This window comes from Mytilus edulis, chromosome 14, assembly GCF_963676685.1.
Source record: "Mytilus edulis chromosome 14, xbMytEdul2.2, whole genome shotgun sequence".
NCBI lineage: Eukaryota > Metazoa > Mollusca > Bivalvia > Mytilida > Mytilidae > Mytilus > Mytilus edulis.
Genome location: NC_092357.1, coordinates 9,435,379 through 9,453,307, shown reverse-complemented (window position 1 = coordinate 9,453,307; position 17,929 = coordinate 9,435,379). Strand labels below are relative to the sequence as shown.

The 17,929-nt window shown below is 31.9% G+C and overlaps 1 protein-coding gene across 3 annotated transcripts in view; it reads left to right on the top strand.

Moving 5' to 3' along the window:
- Positions 1-17,929, top strand: part of LOC139502527 (ecdysone-inducible protein E75-like) — a 49,873-nt gene that overhangs the window by 20,923 nt on the left and 11,021 nt on the right. The window contains exons 3-12 of one of the 3 annotated variants that reach the window (XM_071292020.1): positions 795-883; positions 5,590-5,696; positions 6,687-6,724; positions 10,418-10,656; positions 11,783-11,950; positions 12,469-12,576; positions 13,147-13,267; positions 13,726-13,902; positions 15,688-15,751; positions 16,809-17,670. In XM_071292020.1, coding sequence (XP_071148121.1) covers positions 795-883; positions 5,590-5,696; positions 6,687-6,724; positions 10,418-10,656; positions 11,783-11,950; positions 12,469-12,576; positions 13,147-13,267; positions 13,726-13,902; positions 15,688-15,751; positions 16,809-17,670 — 1,973 coding nt within the window. The other 2 variants (XM_071292022.1, XM_071292021.1) reach the window with 2 other exon arrangements.

The following is a 17,929-nucleotide window of genomic DNA, read 5'->3' as shown; positions in this document are numbered from 1 at the left end:
ACTCAGTAACAGTCTGTGTAACCTGTTTCTACGTTTTGTACTTTAGCATGATATATCTAAAGAACCCAAACAATAATTGCCATGTTAATTGTCATTTGAGTAGTTTTGTGATGATCAATGCACTGTGTTCTTATTAAAAACAAAAATATTTGAATCAGTCATGATTATTATTGAAGTAGTATTTTTGAAACTGTCAGACATACATGTAACCTATGATATGTTCATATATACTGATCCTTCCAAGCAAAACTACAATTGTCTGATGTCTGGCTCAAAAAGGAGAACAATAAGAATCTCAGGTAACCACTTCTTAACCATTTCATAATGTCTGATGAGTTCATAATTGGTTTTTTCTTGTGGATCACTTTCACTATATAACAGCAAATCATATAATTTTGAGATTCAATATATAGTATAAAATGATTGAGGTCAGCATGGTCAGTGTCTGACCAGTTCATTATTATTTCTTCCAGTGGATCCTATAAACTTAAACTAACAAATCGTATATATATCCTGAGAGTTATGGGCTTAAGAAGGAATGCGTGATTTTTTATTATTTTAAGTCAGACTTAGATGCAGTAGTTTGATTTAATTGATTATATTTGCATAATAAACAATAGTTTCAGATATATATGTATGCAATGTTTGATTTGATTTTTTTTTTTTGGGGGGGGGGATATTTTTGTGCCTAATATAATGCACATTTAAACTGATTCATAAATGATATATATAAAAATATATCTAAGTTAATTTTCTGGTTTGTTGGTTATAATAAAAAGTTCAATTTTTTTCAGAGTTTGATGGTGATACTGTACTTTGCCGAGTATGTGGGGACAAGGCTAGCGGCTTCCACTATGGGGTACACGCTTGTGAAGGGTGCAAGGTAGGTTTAACTTTTGCTATGTATAGACCTTGAAGCAGTGCTGAGATATATGTAGCTGGTTTCAGTATGACCTTTTCATGCTTTTGCAGTGGCTTTTTTTTATAATTTAGAAATAAATTTTATATGAATTTTTAACAGATTAACCTGTTTTCTTGCCCAGTACCTTAATTTCTAAGCAAAAAACAATCAATTAATTATTTTACTGTATCTATAGACTTTATTTGATATTTTGTATGAAATTTGCCTAGAAATTATATTGTTGAAAATTTTATAATAATTAGATAAATGTCATTGGTACGCAGAGGTGCATTTAGATTGTTTTTTAGGGGGCTCTGGCCCCTCCTTTTGTGATAAAATTTTGGTTGATTATATAAGGAATCACTAAATCATGACTGGAGTGGACCCCTCTTAGGCAGTAAGTGCCCCCCCCCCCCTCCCTTATGAAAATTTCTGAAATTTCACAAAGGACAAAGTCCATTAGTATGGGAAGTTGTTAATGACACCTGTTAACTCGTTACATATCAAACATATTTTTACATATTTTTAAACATTGATGATGGAGAAAAACAAATATATCTATAATCTGATTGGCTGATTTTGATTGGTTGACTAATCCAGGAAGTTAATAACTATGTAACAATCGTTAATTGCATAAACAAGTTGTATATATATCAATAAAAAGTGAAAAAACAGGGTCAACGACTCAACATCAATAAGATCGTTAATGAAAGTTTATTTTTGATGGTCCAACATCAATACAAAAGTCAACATGGGTCTATTTTATATGGGCCGAGTTGGCAGGTCTAGGGAACGCATCAATTAGTTTGTTAACACAGATTTGTTTAAGGTTGGGTCTCAGGTTACACATGTCATAATTAGATGTACCAAGTTTCCAGCTTATAGGGCCAACATCAATTAGACATTATAGTCAACACAGGGCTAATTTGAGATTAGTCAATTTGGCAAGTCTGAGGTCAACTTTAATAAATGAGTCAACTTACGTCTATTTTAAATTGGTCAATTTGGTAGGTCCGTGGTCAACAAAACTTAGATAGTCAAGACATGTCTATTTTAGTTGGGTCAAGTTGGCAGGTCTTAACAGCCAACATCATTGTTAATACAGGTCAATTTCAAATGATGATGGAAGGTTTTAATGACCTTGATTGGCTATACAGCCCTGGCAGGGTTGGCCTGTTTCAATTTTAAATAGGTCTAGGTGGCAGGTTATATAGGAGCTCAATTAATATTTACATCAATAAGGTTATTAACACAGGAGGAAATAGGGTCAAGTTGGCTGGTCAAAGGTCAAATCAATACAATTATTAACACAGGTCTTGTGTAGTTGGGTTACTGTCTTATCATTCGCCTAAACATTTTTATGCCCCACCTACGATAGTAGCGGGGCATTATGTTTTCTGGTCTGTGGCTCCGTTCGTTGTCCATCCGTGTGTCCGTTTGTCCTGCTTCAGGTTAAAATTTTTGGTCAAGGTATTTTTTGATGAAGCTGAAGTCCAATCAACCTGAAACTTAGTACACTTGTTGCTTATGATATGATCTTTCTAATTTTAAAGCCAAATTAGACTTTTGACCCCAATTTCACGGTCCACTTAACATAGAAAATGAAAGTGGGAGTTACAGGTTAAAGTTTTTGGTCATGGTAGTTTTTGATGAAATTGAAGTCCAATCAACTTGAAACTTAGTACATATGTTCCCTATAGTATAATCTTTCTAATTTTAATGCCAAATTAGATTTTTATCCAATTTTACGGTTCATGGAACATGTAAAATGATGGTGTAAGTGGGGCATCTGTGTACTATGGACACATTCTTGTTAAATCTATATCTGTTTGTTTTTCATGCAAAAATTCAAATCATGATCCAGAATAACAATTAACAAAAATGATTAATGATATAAAGCAATTTCTACAAGGTCTACATTTCAACCTTGTATAGAATTTATTTATATATAGGTTATGTAAATCACTTCAAGACAGTTATTTATTTGCACAAAAATATCAAATTAGATTTTTTGTTTAACCTTGATTTACCAAATGTATGCAAGATATTTTAAAACAACGATAAACAGAAGAGACTTAAAAATAAAAAAATGCAGAAGATGAGATTGATGTCATTTTGAAATAAAAATAGCCCCTATTTTTGCTAACCCATCAAAAATTAATTTTTAGCTAAAATTGTTTATTTTTACCATTGTTTTTATGCCTCATGAATAAATTTGTTGTTTTTGTTTACCCTTCTAAGCCTTGACCTATTTTCCTTATGTACTTCAAATTATTATTTTTACCAATAATCTGAGAATTGCCATGGTTTTTTGTGAACTTCTTGTAAATAGAATGACTGGAGGGGGACATGTCATTTATATGTCATTATCAATAAGTATTACTCTGCACCTTATAAGTCTTCTTTAATTGTGCATTTTACGCTTGAGTAAACATTTTAAATATGTGTCTATATATTTGATGCACCCTATATATTCAAGGTCGTTTGTCAATTTACTTCTGAAAAACAATTTTAGCTAAGAAGATTATAACCTATATTATTAAAATGTTTCTAGATACCTGTAAGAATTGTTTAAAGAAAAATTCTCAAAGGAGGAATATTTATCTTTACATTTTTATAATAAACATGATAAAAAGTATAACAAAAATACTGAAATCAAAAGCAAATTTAAAAAAAAAGTCCATAAAAATAACAAAAAATAGACTGTTAATCTTCTCTTTAAATTGTTTCATTACATTTTGATATGTCTGGGTCTTTCATCATTGTTCATACCTGTCATACCTGACTCAATTGTATATATGGGTTTTACACATTGTTGAGTTGAAGGTCGTACATTGACCTATAATGGCTTATATCCACCTCATTTGACCTCTGATGGAGTCTCATTGTCAATCATACCACATCGTCTGTGATCAATATTGTCAAACATTCTCAATTTTCTTTTCTGATGAGTTAATTATACTATACCTGTATTGAATAGGTAAAAATTGATTTCAAAACTTCATAAACATGAATTAGGTTGAACTGATTTATAAGTTAACACACTATTTTATGATATACTCATCGATGAGGGGGAACCATTAAATTATTGGAGCAACCATGTTTTTATTAAACTTTCTAATTCTATACTTTTTATATATATTGTATTTGTTTAGTATTTTGATGTAAAGTTCATGCACTTTTGATCTTTTAGACATCAATAAATGGTTCAGTCAGCATATTGTAGGTGTACAAATTGCAATTGTAATATATTTAGAGTAGAAATAATTGCACTCGTTTACAGTAAATGTATTTTGCTGTATTGTAAGCTTTCCTGAACTAAGTTGACCATTAATATTTAAAAACATCCATATACGTATCAATTATAAATCATTTGTACGGTACTTCAAATTCAGGCAAGTATCTTCAGCTGTTCTGTTAATTTAAATGAACTAATAGAACCTTTTGACCTTTTCAATAAAATAACTAGTTTAATACTGCTGTATTATATATATATAGAGAATGTAGGCTAATATGCAGAGAAATAATTGATTGTTTTATTGTTCAATCAAATATATCGGGTAATGGGATTTTTGCTGACATTTTCATAACATGTATCTGATTTGCCAGAATCTACTGTACAAGTTTTCATGACTACCAAATTATACTTTGTTTGTGTGATATAACAGAAGATGTGATATGATTGCCAATGATACAACTCTCCACAAGAGGCCAAATGCCACAGAAATTAACAGTTATAGGTCATTGTACAGCCTTCAACAATGAGCTGATCCCTTAAAGCATAAAAGTCCCCGAAATCACAAAAGTAAAAGTTCAAACCAGAAAACTAAAAAGCTATTCATAGAAGTCCCCAGTAATTCTGTTTGTGTGACATTGTGCCTTGGTCACCATCCTACAAATTTTATCATTAACTTCTTTATCACAGACAGTTCACAAAGTTTACTCTACTAACTCAGCTTATAAGTAGATTATGGAATATTTTTGAACATATGATTCAAGTTAATGTCTTTAACCATAATGTGTGTTAACAGAAATTGTTTTAGTTTTTTATGGGATATTGATGATACTGTTGTCATAGTTGACTTAAATAGAAGAGCAATTAGGATAAATGGTTGATTCTGTTTAAATCAAATTGGTAGAAATTGAAATAAATTCTGTTAATTGACAGCTTATTTAGAAACTTGTGATTTAAGGAAAAGATTTTATTATGATGACTTTTTCCGTATTCAATTTTCAAATTTTTTATTTCATGTTAATCTAGAAACAAAGCTTCTTCAGAATGTGCCAAACTAATTGCCGTGATCCAAAAAGAAATTTGACTGTTTCTACGATATTTTCAACTTAAATAACTAAAAATAAAATGGTCAGACAGAATGATTTTTTTTTTACTTTTTAACTTGAGTATAAGTGTATGGATCTCTATGAAGTTTAATCACAAGGTGCCATATTACTAAAAAAAAGTTTGATTTTGGGGATTTAATTTATTGTTCTAACTAGTTATGAATTGTGGGCCAAAAACAAGCATTTTGGAGTATGTAATATCCCGACTTGAAAAAAAAAGATAAAATTAAAATTAAATTAAAAATTTGAATTTACAGTATGCAAAATTGTCTAGAACTAGTGTGTCTATTCCAAAGGGGGTTTAATACATTATAAAGGGAATTATCAACACATGTTTTCTCTTTCAGGGATTTTTCCGTCGCAGTATTCAGCAAAAGATACAATACAGACCTTGTTTAAAGAATCAGCAATGTAATATCATGAGAGTAAACAGAAATCGATGTCAGTACTGCAGGTAAGGATATATTAAGTCACACAAATGAGAGGTTTGGCTAGCTATAAAAAACAGGTTAAATCCAGCATTTTCTACATTAGAAAATGTCTGAACCAAGTCAGGAATATATGACCATTCTTTCTATTCATTTGAAGTACTTGAGCTTTTAAATGCCATTTTATAAAGGACTTTCCATTTGAATTTCTCTTGGAATTCTGTATTTTTGTTATTTAATTTTTAAACAACAATTTGTTTGATTATTTCCCCTTGATTTTATAACAGTGTGAATCAAGGTCAAAATAGCTGCATTGTTTGTTGTGTTCCCTCAAATTTTTTTGCATTGTCTTTGCAGATGACTCTTTTAAACATGCACCCTTCATTTAAAAATATTCTAGCACACTCGTGATAACAGATGGGGATTAAGTACTGCAAACTAGCTTATTTTTCGTTTATACTTTATTATGCATTTAGCCTTTACTATATAGTACTTTTTTGGGGGGATTTAATTTCACAATTTTCAAATTGTTTTGTTTGTTGTAGAATAAGGAAAGATCCATGTATTACATATTCATGATGAATTTTATTTGAATTATTAGTTAATTTGGGAAAGTCATGAAAAATTAGTTGGTTTTCAGTATATGAATAAGACCATGAAGACAGCAACTCAACAAAACAAACAACTAAAAATACATCAAGTCTTTGTTTTGCAGAATAGAATAAGATCAGGTGTCTTGCTTTATGCATTTTCATCTTCTAATAAATAGATTTTATTCATTTTTGGTGTTAATAAGTTTCCAGGGGAGGACAAATGTTCTGTCCAGGTTCTCTGACTACCTCCACTTACTAAAACTGGTGGTAAACAGGTCAATCATCAACAAACAAACAAACAAACAAACAAACAAACAAACAAACAAACAAACAAACATACATACAAATTCTATATAAATTTCCTTTTTCGTTAAAATTGTCAAACAAAATGGTGTTCTTACTTAAACAAAAACTATCTTGTAGATTGAAGAAATGTATTGCAGTTGGTATGTCCAGGGATGGTAAGTTAAAAACCTATTAGAATTATGGGTCTGTGAATAAACTGTGGATTCATTATTATTTGTTGGATGCCAATTTTTGTGGGTTTCGTGGGTACCGGTAAACCACGAATTAAAATGTTCAACGAACGACAAATTTTATATAGACCAGTATGCAGACTTTTGAAAAACAACGAAATCAAATATCAATGAAAATGTAACTGTTCTTCAATACATGAAAATTGGTACCCACGAATATAAGTTAATCCACAGTATTTTTTTGGTGTATTTAGCAACACTTTTCCATTGGTATTTGAATTCTTAATTTTGCCAAGTCTGCATTCAAGAAAATTTGTTATTTGTAATTTGTTAAACATTTAGATTGAAGGTTAACCTATCTCCATGAAGTCCATGAGAGAACTTGTATCTCAAGTTTTATTTTTGTGCTAAGGATTAATGTCCTTTTTAAAGTTAAGGGGGCACATACGTATCTGGAAAACCCAAGGAATTTCATGATTTTAAAAAGACCTAAGCTTAAAAGAGCAACAGAAATCAAATACTATTTGACATTAAAAACCAAGGAATTTATACCCTAAAATAGATTTTTCTCTACACGGAAGTTTATATATAACATGATAATTCTATTAATTTTTTGGTGGATAAACATGATGAAATTGTTTTAGAAATCAGATCTAATGTTTCAAAATTACCGATGACATTTAAAAACAGCATAAATACAATGCAAAATGTAGGAAAAATCTATTTATGCTATTTATTAATGAACAGAGTAAAGGAAATGAAAACTAATGTCTCAAAGTTCATAAAGTTACCACAAAATTTCTATTAAATTATCCAAAAAAAAATGGAAAATCTGAATTCTGTGTCTTCTGAGCTTAATTACATTAGATGGTTAACTTTCAGGTTTGAAAAGTTTTACATTAGACATTTTTAGGTCCCTTTATAGCTTGCTTTTCAATTTGAGCTAAGGTTCCGTTCTTTGTAAGTTTGGTTACTTAAACTTCTTTATTGTTTTTGGTTTTTTTCTCACTTGATTAAAGAGAAATATAATTAAAAGGACATTTATTAATTTAATTTTTATATATGAAATGTCTTAATACAAAGTAATATGATATATATATAGGTTTTAAAAATAAAGAATGCCATGAATTATGATACATGTTCTATATATTCCAACATCTATGTAATAGTAAGGTGGGGGATAAGATACGTAAAGAGGACATATGTCCTACAGATATTGATGTAAAAAAATCTGTTTACACATACAGACTTCTAACAACTCTGTGTTCTGATGTTTAATATAGATATAATTAAGTAAGGAAAGAACTAAGGCAAAAAGGATTGCTTTAATACCAGATCAATAATCAACAAGGTAAACATATTGTCCAGGAACAGGAAAATGTACATGATGTAGGCTGTCACAGACGATGGAGAGGTCTATTGTATTTGACACATTCTCTTAAAATATATACTGTGTCCTAGTGAGTTGTTAAACCATTTAACCCAGGTGATCTTAAGATATTAACTATGGTCAAGTTAGTCTTTAAACACTTGCCTTTAAGAAATAGACTACAGCCCACTGAGTCCTTGAACAGGTGCTCTTTAAATTTTAACTGTGGTCCAAGGACAGTGAAATGTAGGCTGTATTATCATTGACGATGGAGAGGTCACTAATGTCTATTGTGGATTCATTTATTTTTGTTGGAATCCATTTTCAAATCGCTGTAGCAAAAAAAGAAGTGCACCACCATAAGATTTTTTTTGTTGCAATTTATTACTTTATTAAAGTCTTAAAACCCATAAAATCAGGTTAAAGAAAAAGGTTTTAATTCTAGAAATGTTTTACTCCTCAGACATTGTGTCAGAGGTGTGAATCCTTAAAAGAGGGACAAAAGATACCAGAGGGACATAAACTCATAAATCGAAAATAAACTGACAACACCATGGATAAAAATGAAAGGACAAACAGACAAACAATAGTACACATGACACAACATAGAAACTAAAGAATAAACAACATGAACCCCACCAAAAACTAGGTGTGATCTCAGGTGCTCTTGAGGCTAAGCAGATCCTGCTCCACATGTGGCACCTGTCATGTTGCTTATGTTATAACAAATCCAGTAAATAGTCGAATTTGGTAGGTCACATTTATGAAAGGGAAGGGGATTGAAGTTACGATGTAAGGAACATATCCGATATCATTTGTGAAACAGTTATTCCATAACAGTCAACCAACTAAAGTTAAGTATAAATTTTTAAAAGTTCAACAATGTTGAAGGTCGGTAAAGGTAAAGAATCATAAAATTAATTAATTTTTATTTTCACAAATTTTCCACATGCAGATGTTTTGTGTTTATATGTGAGAATGTTTATCACATCAATTGGCCAAATATGTTTATTAAGGAAGTTTAAACCCACTCATTTCAGGAATAGAAGGTGAAATTCACAACTTTCTTGATTTAAAAGTGTAACCAATAACAACGGGCACAAGGTTACATTCAAAGGCATGAACAACCCTGTTAGTAGATTTCATTATGTTAACATATCTTGATGCTTTTTTGTCCTTTTAAGGTGATACTAAACATTAAAAAAAATTGGCTCTTTTAATTTTCATATATTTTTTTTACAAAATATTGACTTTGACCCTTTGACATAAATTTCAAAATTTCAAAACAATTTGTACCAGACACTTACAATATCTATTAAATATTGTTTATTGGACAAATGTTGGAAATTTTCATTTAACTTCACTTACAGTATTTATAGCAATTTGACATACACTAATTTTGATCATCAAGAACCTTAATATGTCCTTACCAATAGAAGAGAGGGGGTAGGAGGGGTCCTGATCCCAAAATCCCGAGCTTAAAAACACCAGATCCCGAAATCCCGGGCTTAAAATCACGATATCCTGAGGTCCCGAAATTGGAAAAAAAGAATTCCCGGATCCCGAAAGGGTCAATCCCGAAATCCCGAGCTTAAAAATACCCGATCCTGGAGTCCCGATAAAGGACCTATCCCCCCTCATAGAACGTGATCTAAACATTCAGCTGATTTTTACAGAGTTATCTCCCTTTAGTGGTATGTACCACCTTAAGAAAGAGATGTGGTGATGGTAGATTTTGTGTAGTTTTAGTTGACCACAACTTATTTAGAATTATCTGGTGCGCCATTATTTTTCTGGTTTGAATTATTTTACATTTCGTCATGCCTGACAGGGCCTTGTATAGCTTTCTGTATGATATGGAATTTGCTCATTCTTGAAAGCGGTACTTTGACCTACAGTTGCTAAAGAGCCTAAAGTCTACACCAATTGGTCTGTGGAAGATAGCTGTTTCATTATGTTGATTGGCAACCATACCACATATTCTTATTTTTATATTAAATCTAGAAGAAGTTAGAGCTTTACATATGTTGTAGACATCAAGCCTTGTTTGTTGTTCTTTAGAGAAATCCTGTTTTATGTTGTTTGCAATTTTAAACTTTATTTTTAAAGTCTAGGGACCAGATTTGCTGTGGTGCAATATATGTAACATTTGGTTTATTAATAAGACCGTTTCATAATTATCTTCAAAGCAATATAACTCTTGTTTCATACTTTCATGAATATATAAATTAAAAGAAGATGTGGTATGAAGCCTTTTACATGTTTTAAGAAGACAATTGAAAGCTAATATATCTATCATTCTATTTTAGCTGTCCGCTTTGGACGTGTCCCAAAGAAAGAGAAAGCCAGAATCATCGAACAAATGCATCGTGTTAACTGTCAGACTCAGGTGAACCAACTCCATACCTTACTACAGAATCCAGATGATCTCATACAAGCTGTTATACTGGCACACAGACAGACTAACACAATACCTCCTCAAAATGTTCAAACAATGAGAGAGGCAGCCTTGTGCAATAACGATTTCCTAAACGTCCCCTCTCATATGGTAAGTCTGAATACCTCCTCAAAATGTTCAAACAATAAGATAGGCAGCCTTGTACAATAACGATTTTCTAAATGTCCCCTCTCATATGGTAAGTCTGAATACCTCCTCAAAATGTTCAGTCCATGAGAAAGGCAGCCTTGTACAATAATTATTTCTTCTTAAAACGTCCCTGCTCATATGGTAAGTCTGAATACCTCCTCAAAATGTTCTGTCCATGCGGGAGGCAGCCTTGTGCAAAAATGATTTCCTAAACGTCACCTCTCATATGGTAAGTCTGAATACCTCCTCAAAATGATCAAGCCATGAGGGAGGCACCTTGTGCAATAAATAATTTCCTTAACGTCCCCTCTCATATGGTAAGTCTGAATACCTCCTTAAAATGGTCAGTCCATGAGGGAGGCAGCTTTGTGCAATAATGATTTCCTAAACGTCCCCTCTCATATGGTAAGTCTGAATACCTTCTCAAAATGATCAGTCCATGAGGGAGGCGGCCTTGTGCAATAATGATTTCATTAATGTCCCCGCTCATATGGCAAGTCTGGATATCTTATACTACATCAAAATGCTGCACTATTGTACAATAATGATTTATAGAAAGTCCCTTCTCACATGGTAAATCTTAATATCTTACAACATCAAAATGTTGGTCTACTATGACGGAGAAATGTTTGTGGGTTAAAAATTTCCTAAATATCACATGGTATTTTGATTGATGCTTAAAATTGTCAGTCTATGAGAGAAAACTTAAGTCGATTTCCTATCACACCATTTAGTACCATAACAAAAGGATAAAACTTTTACATTAAAAAATTTCACAAAATCTGATGTTGTAATTGAGACAATTAGAGTGCTCACAGCGATCACAGGCTGAAATAACAGAATCCACCAGAGTTGAAGTAAGAACATTTATTCTTCATCTTTGACTCAAATATCTACTAGTTCATCATATTAATTGATATACATTTGAATTTATACACATTACAAATAATATAATAAGCTTAAGATTTCAAAAATGTAGAAAAAACAAAAACACCGAACTCAGAGGAAAATTCAAAATGGAAAGTAAGAGTACTTTATGAACATAAATATTATGTATCTGTTTTTATATGACTATATTTTATTTTAGGCTTGCCCATTGAATGCCCAGCTTGCCAGAGACCCAAACGATAACAGCCAAGAATGGGAGGACTTTTACGATTTCTACACACCCGCCATTATCTCTGTGGTTAACTTTGCCAAATCTGTTCCTGGCTTCTGTATTCTTAATCAGGACGATCAAGTCACTCTACTGAAGGTAAATAAAAAAACATGTTTTGTAACATATATCACAGTGTTCTACACACGAGTGTCTAAAACATATGTCAAAGTCTCAACATATGTTGATTGTCTTTTATATATGTCAAAGTCTTAACACATGTTGATTGTCTTTTACATATGTCAAAGTCTTAACACATGTTGATTGCCTTTTACATATGTCGAAGTCTCAACAGCTGCATCCCATAGTAATTGACCTTATGCAAGTTAACGTGAACATGTACATGTACAATACTCTATATTATTTTGGAGCATTCATTTAGGAAATACAATGAAATAAAAGATGAAGTTCTGTTCATTGTGTAGCTTCAATAAACAATTCAACTTGCAAACAGTCCCCGACTTTCCATTGAATTTGTTTTCAAAACCTACATTAATTGATAACTTTATATTAAGAACAGTAGAATTCGGGAATGACATTGAATGTGTAAATATCTGCACTGGTTAATTTTTTTAATTTTATACAAAATGACAATTAAAACTTTTTACTTTTTTTAGGCAGCAACCTTTGAAGTTTTACTGGTTAGACACGCTTGTTTGTTTGATACAGACAATGGAACAATGATGTTTACGTGCGGCAAACTCTTCAAACGGCCACCGCCAGATGTAAGATTAAATATTTACACTTGTATATCAAATTAGCAGAACTTTAACTTTGTCAAACCCTCTTTGAACTTTATTAAATCTTGACAGAAACTTTGTTGTAATCAAGAAAGAGTATCTGAAGAAATTTGTCTTTTATTAGGAAATATTTTTTTTATTAAACATTTTGATTTAGTTTTATTTGAACAGAAGTTTCTGTATAGTCACAGGGTACTTTCTAGAGTCAAAATTTTTGCATTATATTTTTTTGCATTCATTGGCATTTTAAGTTGTTTTATAATTAAATAAACTTTTTTAGTCAACTATATGGTACATTCTTTGGTAAGAAATTTTAGAAACTGGATGAGCTTTGGTAGCCCTTCAAGGAATTGAAGTTTTCTCTAATTTAATGATAAAATTGACATAGTTTTTGGCTGTCAACATTACACTTTTAAGCTAATATCATTAAAAAAGAAATTCAGGAGATCTTTCAAATTTCTGAAAGATTTCAGCTTGGAAAATTATTTTTGCTGACCAATTCATGTATACATGTTTTGGCTTAATTTGTAATATTCATTATGACAAATATTTCAGTCCACCAATTCCGCTGGTTTTCTGTTGGACTCGATGTTTGATTTTGCCGAGAGGTTCAACATGCTTAAGTTAGCAGAGGAAGAAATAGCCTTGTTTTCTGCAATAGTTCTATTGTCTCCTGGTAAGTAACAAGTCCATGGTTTTAAACAAACTGAAACTTTTACTGGTCTACAGTTATGGCCCTTTACAAGTGGAATATTGTTCACTTTAGTTTGCTTCAACCAAATGTTATGAAACTTAAGGACAATGCTCATTACCACAAAACACAGATAAAGTACAAATTGGGTAGCGTCACTTTTACAAGGTTCTATTCCAACAGGGGCATCTTCTGTATCATTCACCATTCATTTATTTTAAATCCTTGAAAACAGAATTCAGAATTAAGGGAAAAAATTGGATTGGTCTAAATACACCTTTGCCTTTCAGTATCAGTAACAAATATTTGTATATAGTTGATTATTAGTCCCCTACCAACGAAGTCGAGGAGACTTTAGCTTTGCACTCAATCCGTCTCTCCAGCAATTCAGTTTTGAAGACTTTTTTTCTTCATGCTTGTTTATAATGTTATTTTATTTTCAGATCGTCCAGGTTTAAGAAACGTAGAACAGATTGAGAAACTACAGAACAAACTAACAGAGAGTCTTCAGACTGTGATAAATACTAATCATAAGGAGGATACAACTCTCTTCGCTAAACTACTGATGAAAACTACCGATTTACGTACTCTTAATACTCTACACTCAGAAAAGTCAATAGGTAGGTCAATGAAATTGAACTTATGTCCTCCAAGTACTCTTAGCTCCAAAAAGTCAATATGCACCTATTTACACATTAAAAATTATAATTTACGTACTTTTAAATACTCTACACACCTGAAAAGTCAATATTTATCAAGTGACACATGGAACTACTGATGTATCTACTCTCAATACTATATGCTCTGAAAAGGTAATGCTGTAGAAACATTCATTTTCATGGGGTTAAAACTTCTTGGTTTTGTCTCTACATAAGATTTGATGGGGGATTTAATTTCGTGGTTTTCCTTGAATGGAGTGATATTATATAGAGGTTAAATTTTTGTGGGGGGTTTATTTCATGGCTATATTCTTTCCACAAAATAAACAAAATTAAATCCTCCATGAAAATTTCTACTTTTACAGTAATTACCAATTAATTCATGTATTCTAAATACTCTACATCAGTCTCCGTTTGTCATTGTAAAAGGAATTTTATTTTTTTGATGTGTTCATAAATTATTTTTCTTATTTACTCATGTATTTGTTTCATTCAGGATAAAGTTTTAAATATTAAACATAGACAACTGTGACAAAACTATATGCCAGTGGGTGTTCTATTTAACATTCAGATCATTTGCATAAAATGAATTAAATGTATAAATTGTTGCAAAATATTGATTAACCTTGATTTGACATAGAAAAAACCTTTAGTTGACCTTGATTTGACAGGAAAAAATCTTCACTTGACCTTAGTTTCACATCTTTCCAACAGCTATCTTTTTGTTTTGAATATTGAATTTGAATTAATGTTTAACTTCTGTACTGTAACAATAATTCTATTTTGTATTGAAAACAAAATGTGACCATAGGTTAAACAGAGCTATTTAGTTGGCATTCATAATTGTTATTTTTTGTAAAGAGGAAAAAACGTTATTTATTTAAAGAATTAGTGTGAAAAGTTCAATGTATTGTAGAATTAAGGTTATTATTAGAAAACATGTGAAAAAGAAAATTTCATCTGGTGGTAAAGAGAGAGTTAGAAATTGACTATTTCATTTGTTTAGAAAGATTTTCATTGTCATGCTGGAACACTCTTACTTTTGTAATAGTATGCATAAGTGGGAATAATTGTAGAATTATACAATACCTAAATTGACCTTATTGTAGGACTTGATCTATAGTTGTTTTTTAAACAACCACTTTTTCTTTGTGTCATTGGACATGCTCTTTTGAAAACAAATATGAAAAATTTGAATAAACTCTTGCATGTTTGAGTGTGTTAAAAATAATATGTAAATAATATGTAAGGGAAAATTCCCTGTATACCTAGGCCTCTGTACTGTAATATAGAGTTATTGCCTGAATAGTGGAGAATATTGTCCTGAGTAGAATTTTATATTGCACGAGTTTGCGAGTGCAATATATGTTCTACGAGGGACAATATTCCCCAATATTTGAAGGTAAAAATTGGTTTAAACTAAGATTTTGTCATTGATGGCGTCATGAATTTTAAAGATTTACTGCACTAGTGCAATATAAGAAAATTAGAAAATTATTTATTTGCCTGCCTACATCATTTATTATCATAGATTGATGAAACATTGTAATTTTGTGGAAATTTGATTTAGTAGTTTTGTAAATATGCACTTTGTTAAACATTTAAATTCCTGGTTTACATTTACTCAAAAAATCCACAAAAATTGGTAGCCTTCCAATAAAGAACATATCCATAGAATTACTGACATTTTTATGTTGTAAGCTAATGTTGTTATCACATATTCAACAGAAATTATTATTTGTGCAGGGCAAGGAGAAGGAGAGTCAGGTGACGGGAAAATGGAAACAAATAAAAATATATCTGATTCTAGGTAAGCATTACTGAGTTCACGAGTTCCAACTCCTATGGTGGCATGTGAAGTTTTCCTGTCGAAGGGTCTCTCCAGCACACTTACTTCCTCCACCAATAAAAATGGCCATCACAATTTAGCCAGTCGTACTGAAAAGTGTGGAGAGTTTTCTCATAGGCAATCATATTGCATCTTTGAAACAGTAATCAATATTGATTATGATTACAACTCCTTGTTGTAAATTGGTATATTTTGGCTCTAGTAATATTCAGTTTATTTTGCACCTAAGATGAAAATGCTAAAATTTAGTAACAAACATATAATTAAACATTGACAAAAAAGGTAAATGCATGTTTTCTGATAATCAATAAAACAGTTGCCATGACAGAGGCAGACAAGGTTTGCTTAATAAGGTGTTAAACACAAACAAACAAAAACATAGTTACTTGAATAACAGAATAACCAGTATTCAAAGAATAATAAAAGTTATGATGTAAATAATTTTTAAGATCATCAGCTGTGTCAAGGTGTGAAAAAAAGGACATGAGCATGTGTTGGGTGAAAAATAACTAGAATTAAACATTGTACCTTGAAAGGAAAGTGAAATCATTATTGCACAAGGCTGCCTCCCTCCGGTACTGAACATTTTGAGGAGGTATTCAGACTTACCATATGAGCAGGGACGTTAAGGAAATCATTATTGCACAAGGCTGCCTCTCTCATGGACTGAACATTTTGAGGAGGTATTGAGACTTACCAAATGAGAGGGGACATTTAGGAAATCATTATTGCACAAGGCTGCCTCTCTCATAGACTGAACATTTTGAGGAGGTATTGAGACTTACCAAATGAGAGGAGACATTTAGGAAATCATTATTGCACAAGGCTGCCTCTCTCATAGACTGCATGATTTAATAAAAAGTTGTTTTTGAAGGTTAATATTAGTTAAAAACAAACCATGATAGTGACACACTCTTGAAAAACAAGTTCAAAACATAGGATATTATAGGTATTATGGATTAAATTTGGATCAAGACATTTGAATATGACAAGTGTTAAAATATATTTTTTATTACAGATCTGAAGGTTCTTCACCATCCGATCAGTCTGGGGCCACAGGTTACGATTCTGGCTGTGGGTCATATGACGGCAGCACAGGCTCCGGAATAAGATTTCCTAATGACACCCACCAAGTGGTTCTTAAAACACCTTACGGAACATTTTATAAAGAAGAAAATGCTGGATATTATGGTCTGGTTCCAGACATGCCACGTAGACGATGTCACACATTAGACCGAGAAACAGTCACACGACCCAGATTACATACGATAGATGAAGGAAATCGTAGACGGAATACTTTAGATAGAGACTATATGAACAAAATGGTGAACAAGTTGAGTGACAAGTTAGAAAAGCGTGCTGCCATTCGTGGAGACAGCATGCCACCATCGATATGTAATAGTGCCGCAAGCAGTCCCATTCCTGAGGAATTTCATGCTTATCTGAATAGAACCCACCATGATTTTATTCCTATATCAATGGCTGATTCTACCAGTGCTTGTAGTTCTCGTGCCAGTCCAGCATTTTCTAGGGACTCGTTACTTCCCTTTGGTTCTTCGTCTCCTTGTTCTCCAAATTCAAGGTCAAGGTCAGGTTCTATGGGACAGGACGAATTTGGCCCAATGAGGCCTAGATGCTATAGTTTTCATATGAACAGTGAAGGCCGGGCTTCCCGAGTTCCAAGGAATCTATCAGCTACGATGTATCCTGACGAAAGAATCTCCCCTGATGATCTCCAGTATCGATTAAATCCAGAAATGCGTAGAGGTAGTGTTGGTGCATCATTTGGACCTTACGCCAGAAAGAAGTCACCATTGGCAGAGAGGTCTTCAGACTATTTACCCAAGTTTTCAGATAATTTTCTCTCTCAAGAACATAAGGTATATCATGACTCTAATGCATTTTGTAATTCACCATTAATGTTTTAAATGTGTTTAAGTTACCACCAAATCCACAGTTGACCAGTGGTACATGTACATAATGTAGCTAAGGAATGACTCTCCAATTTTTGAATCACTTGGATAAATCAAGTTCGATTACTATAATATTATATTAATGGTAGCAACACTTTTAACTACAGTACAAAATTAATGTACTATTATTTCTGAATTATCATGATTAACTTTAAACTTATATTAA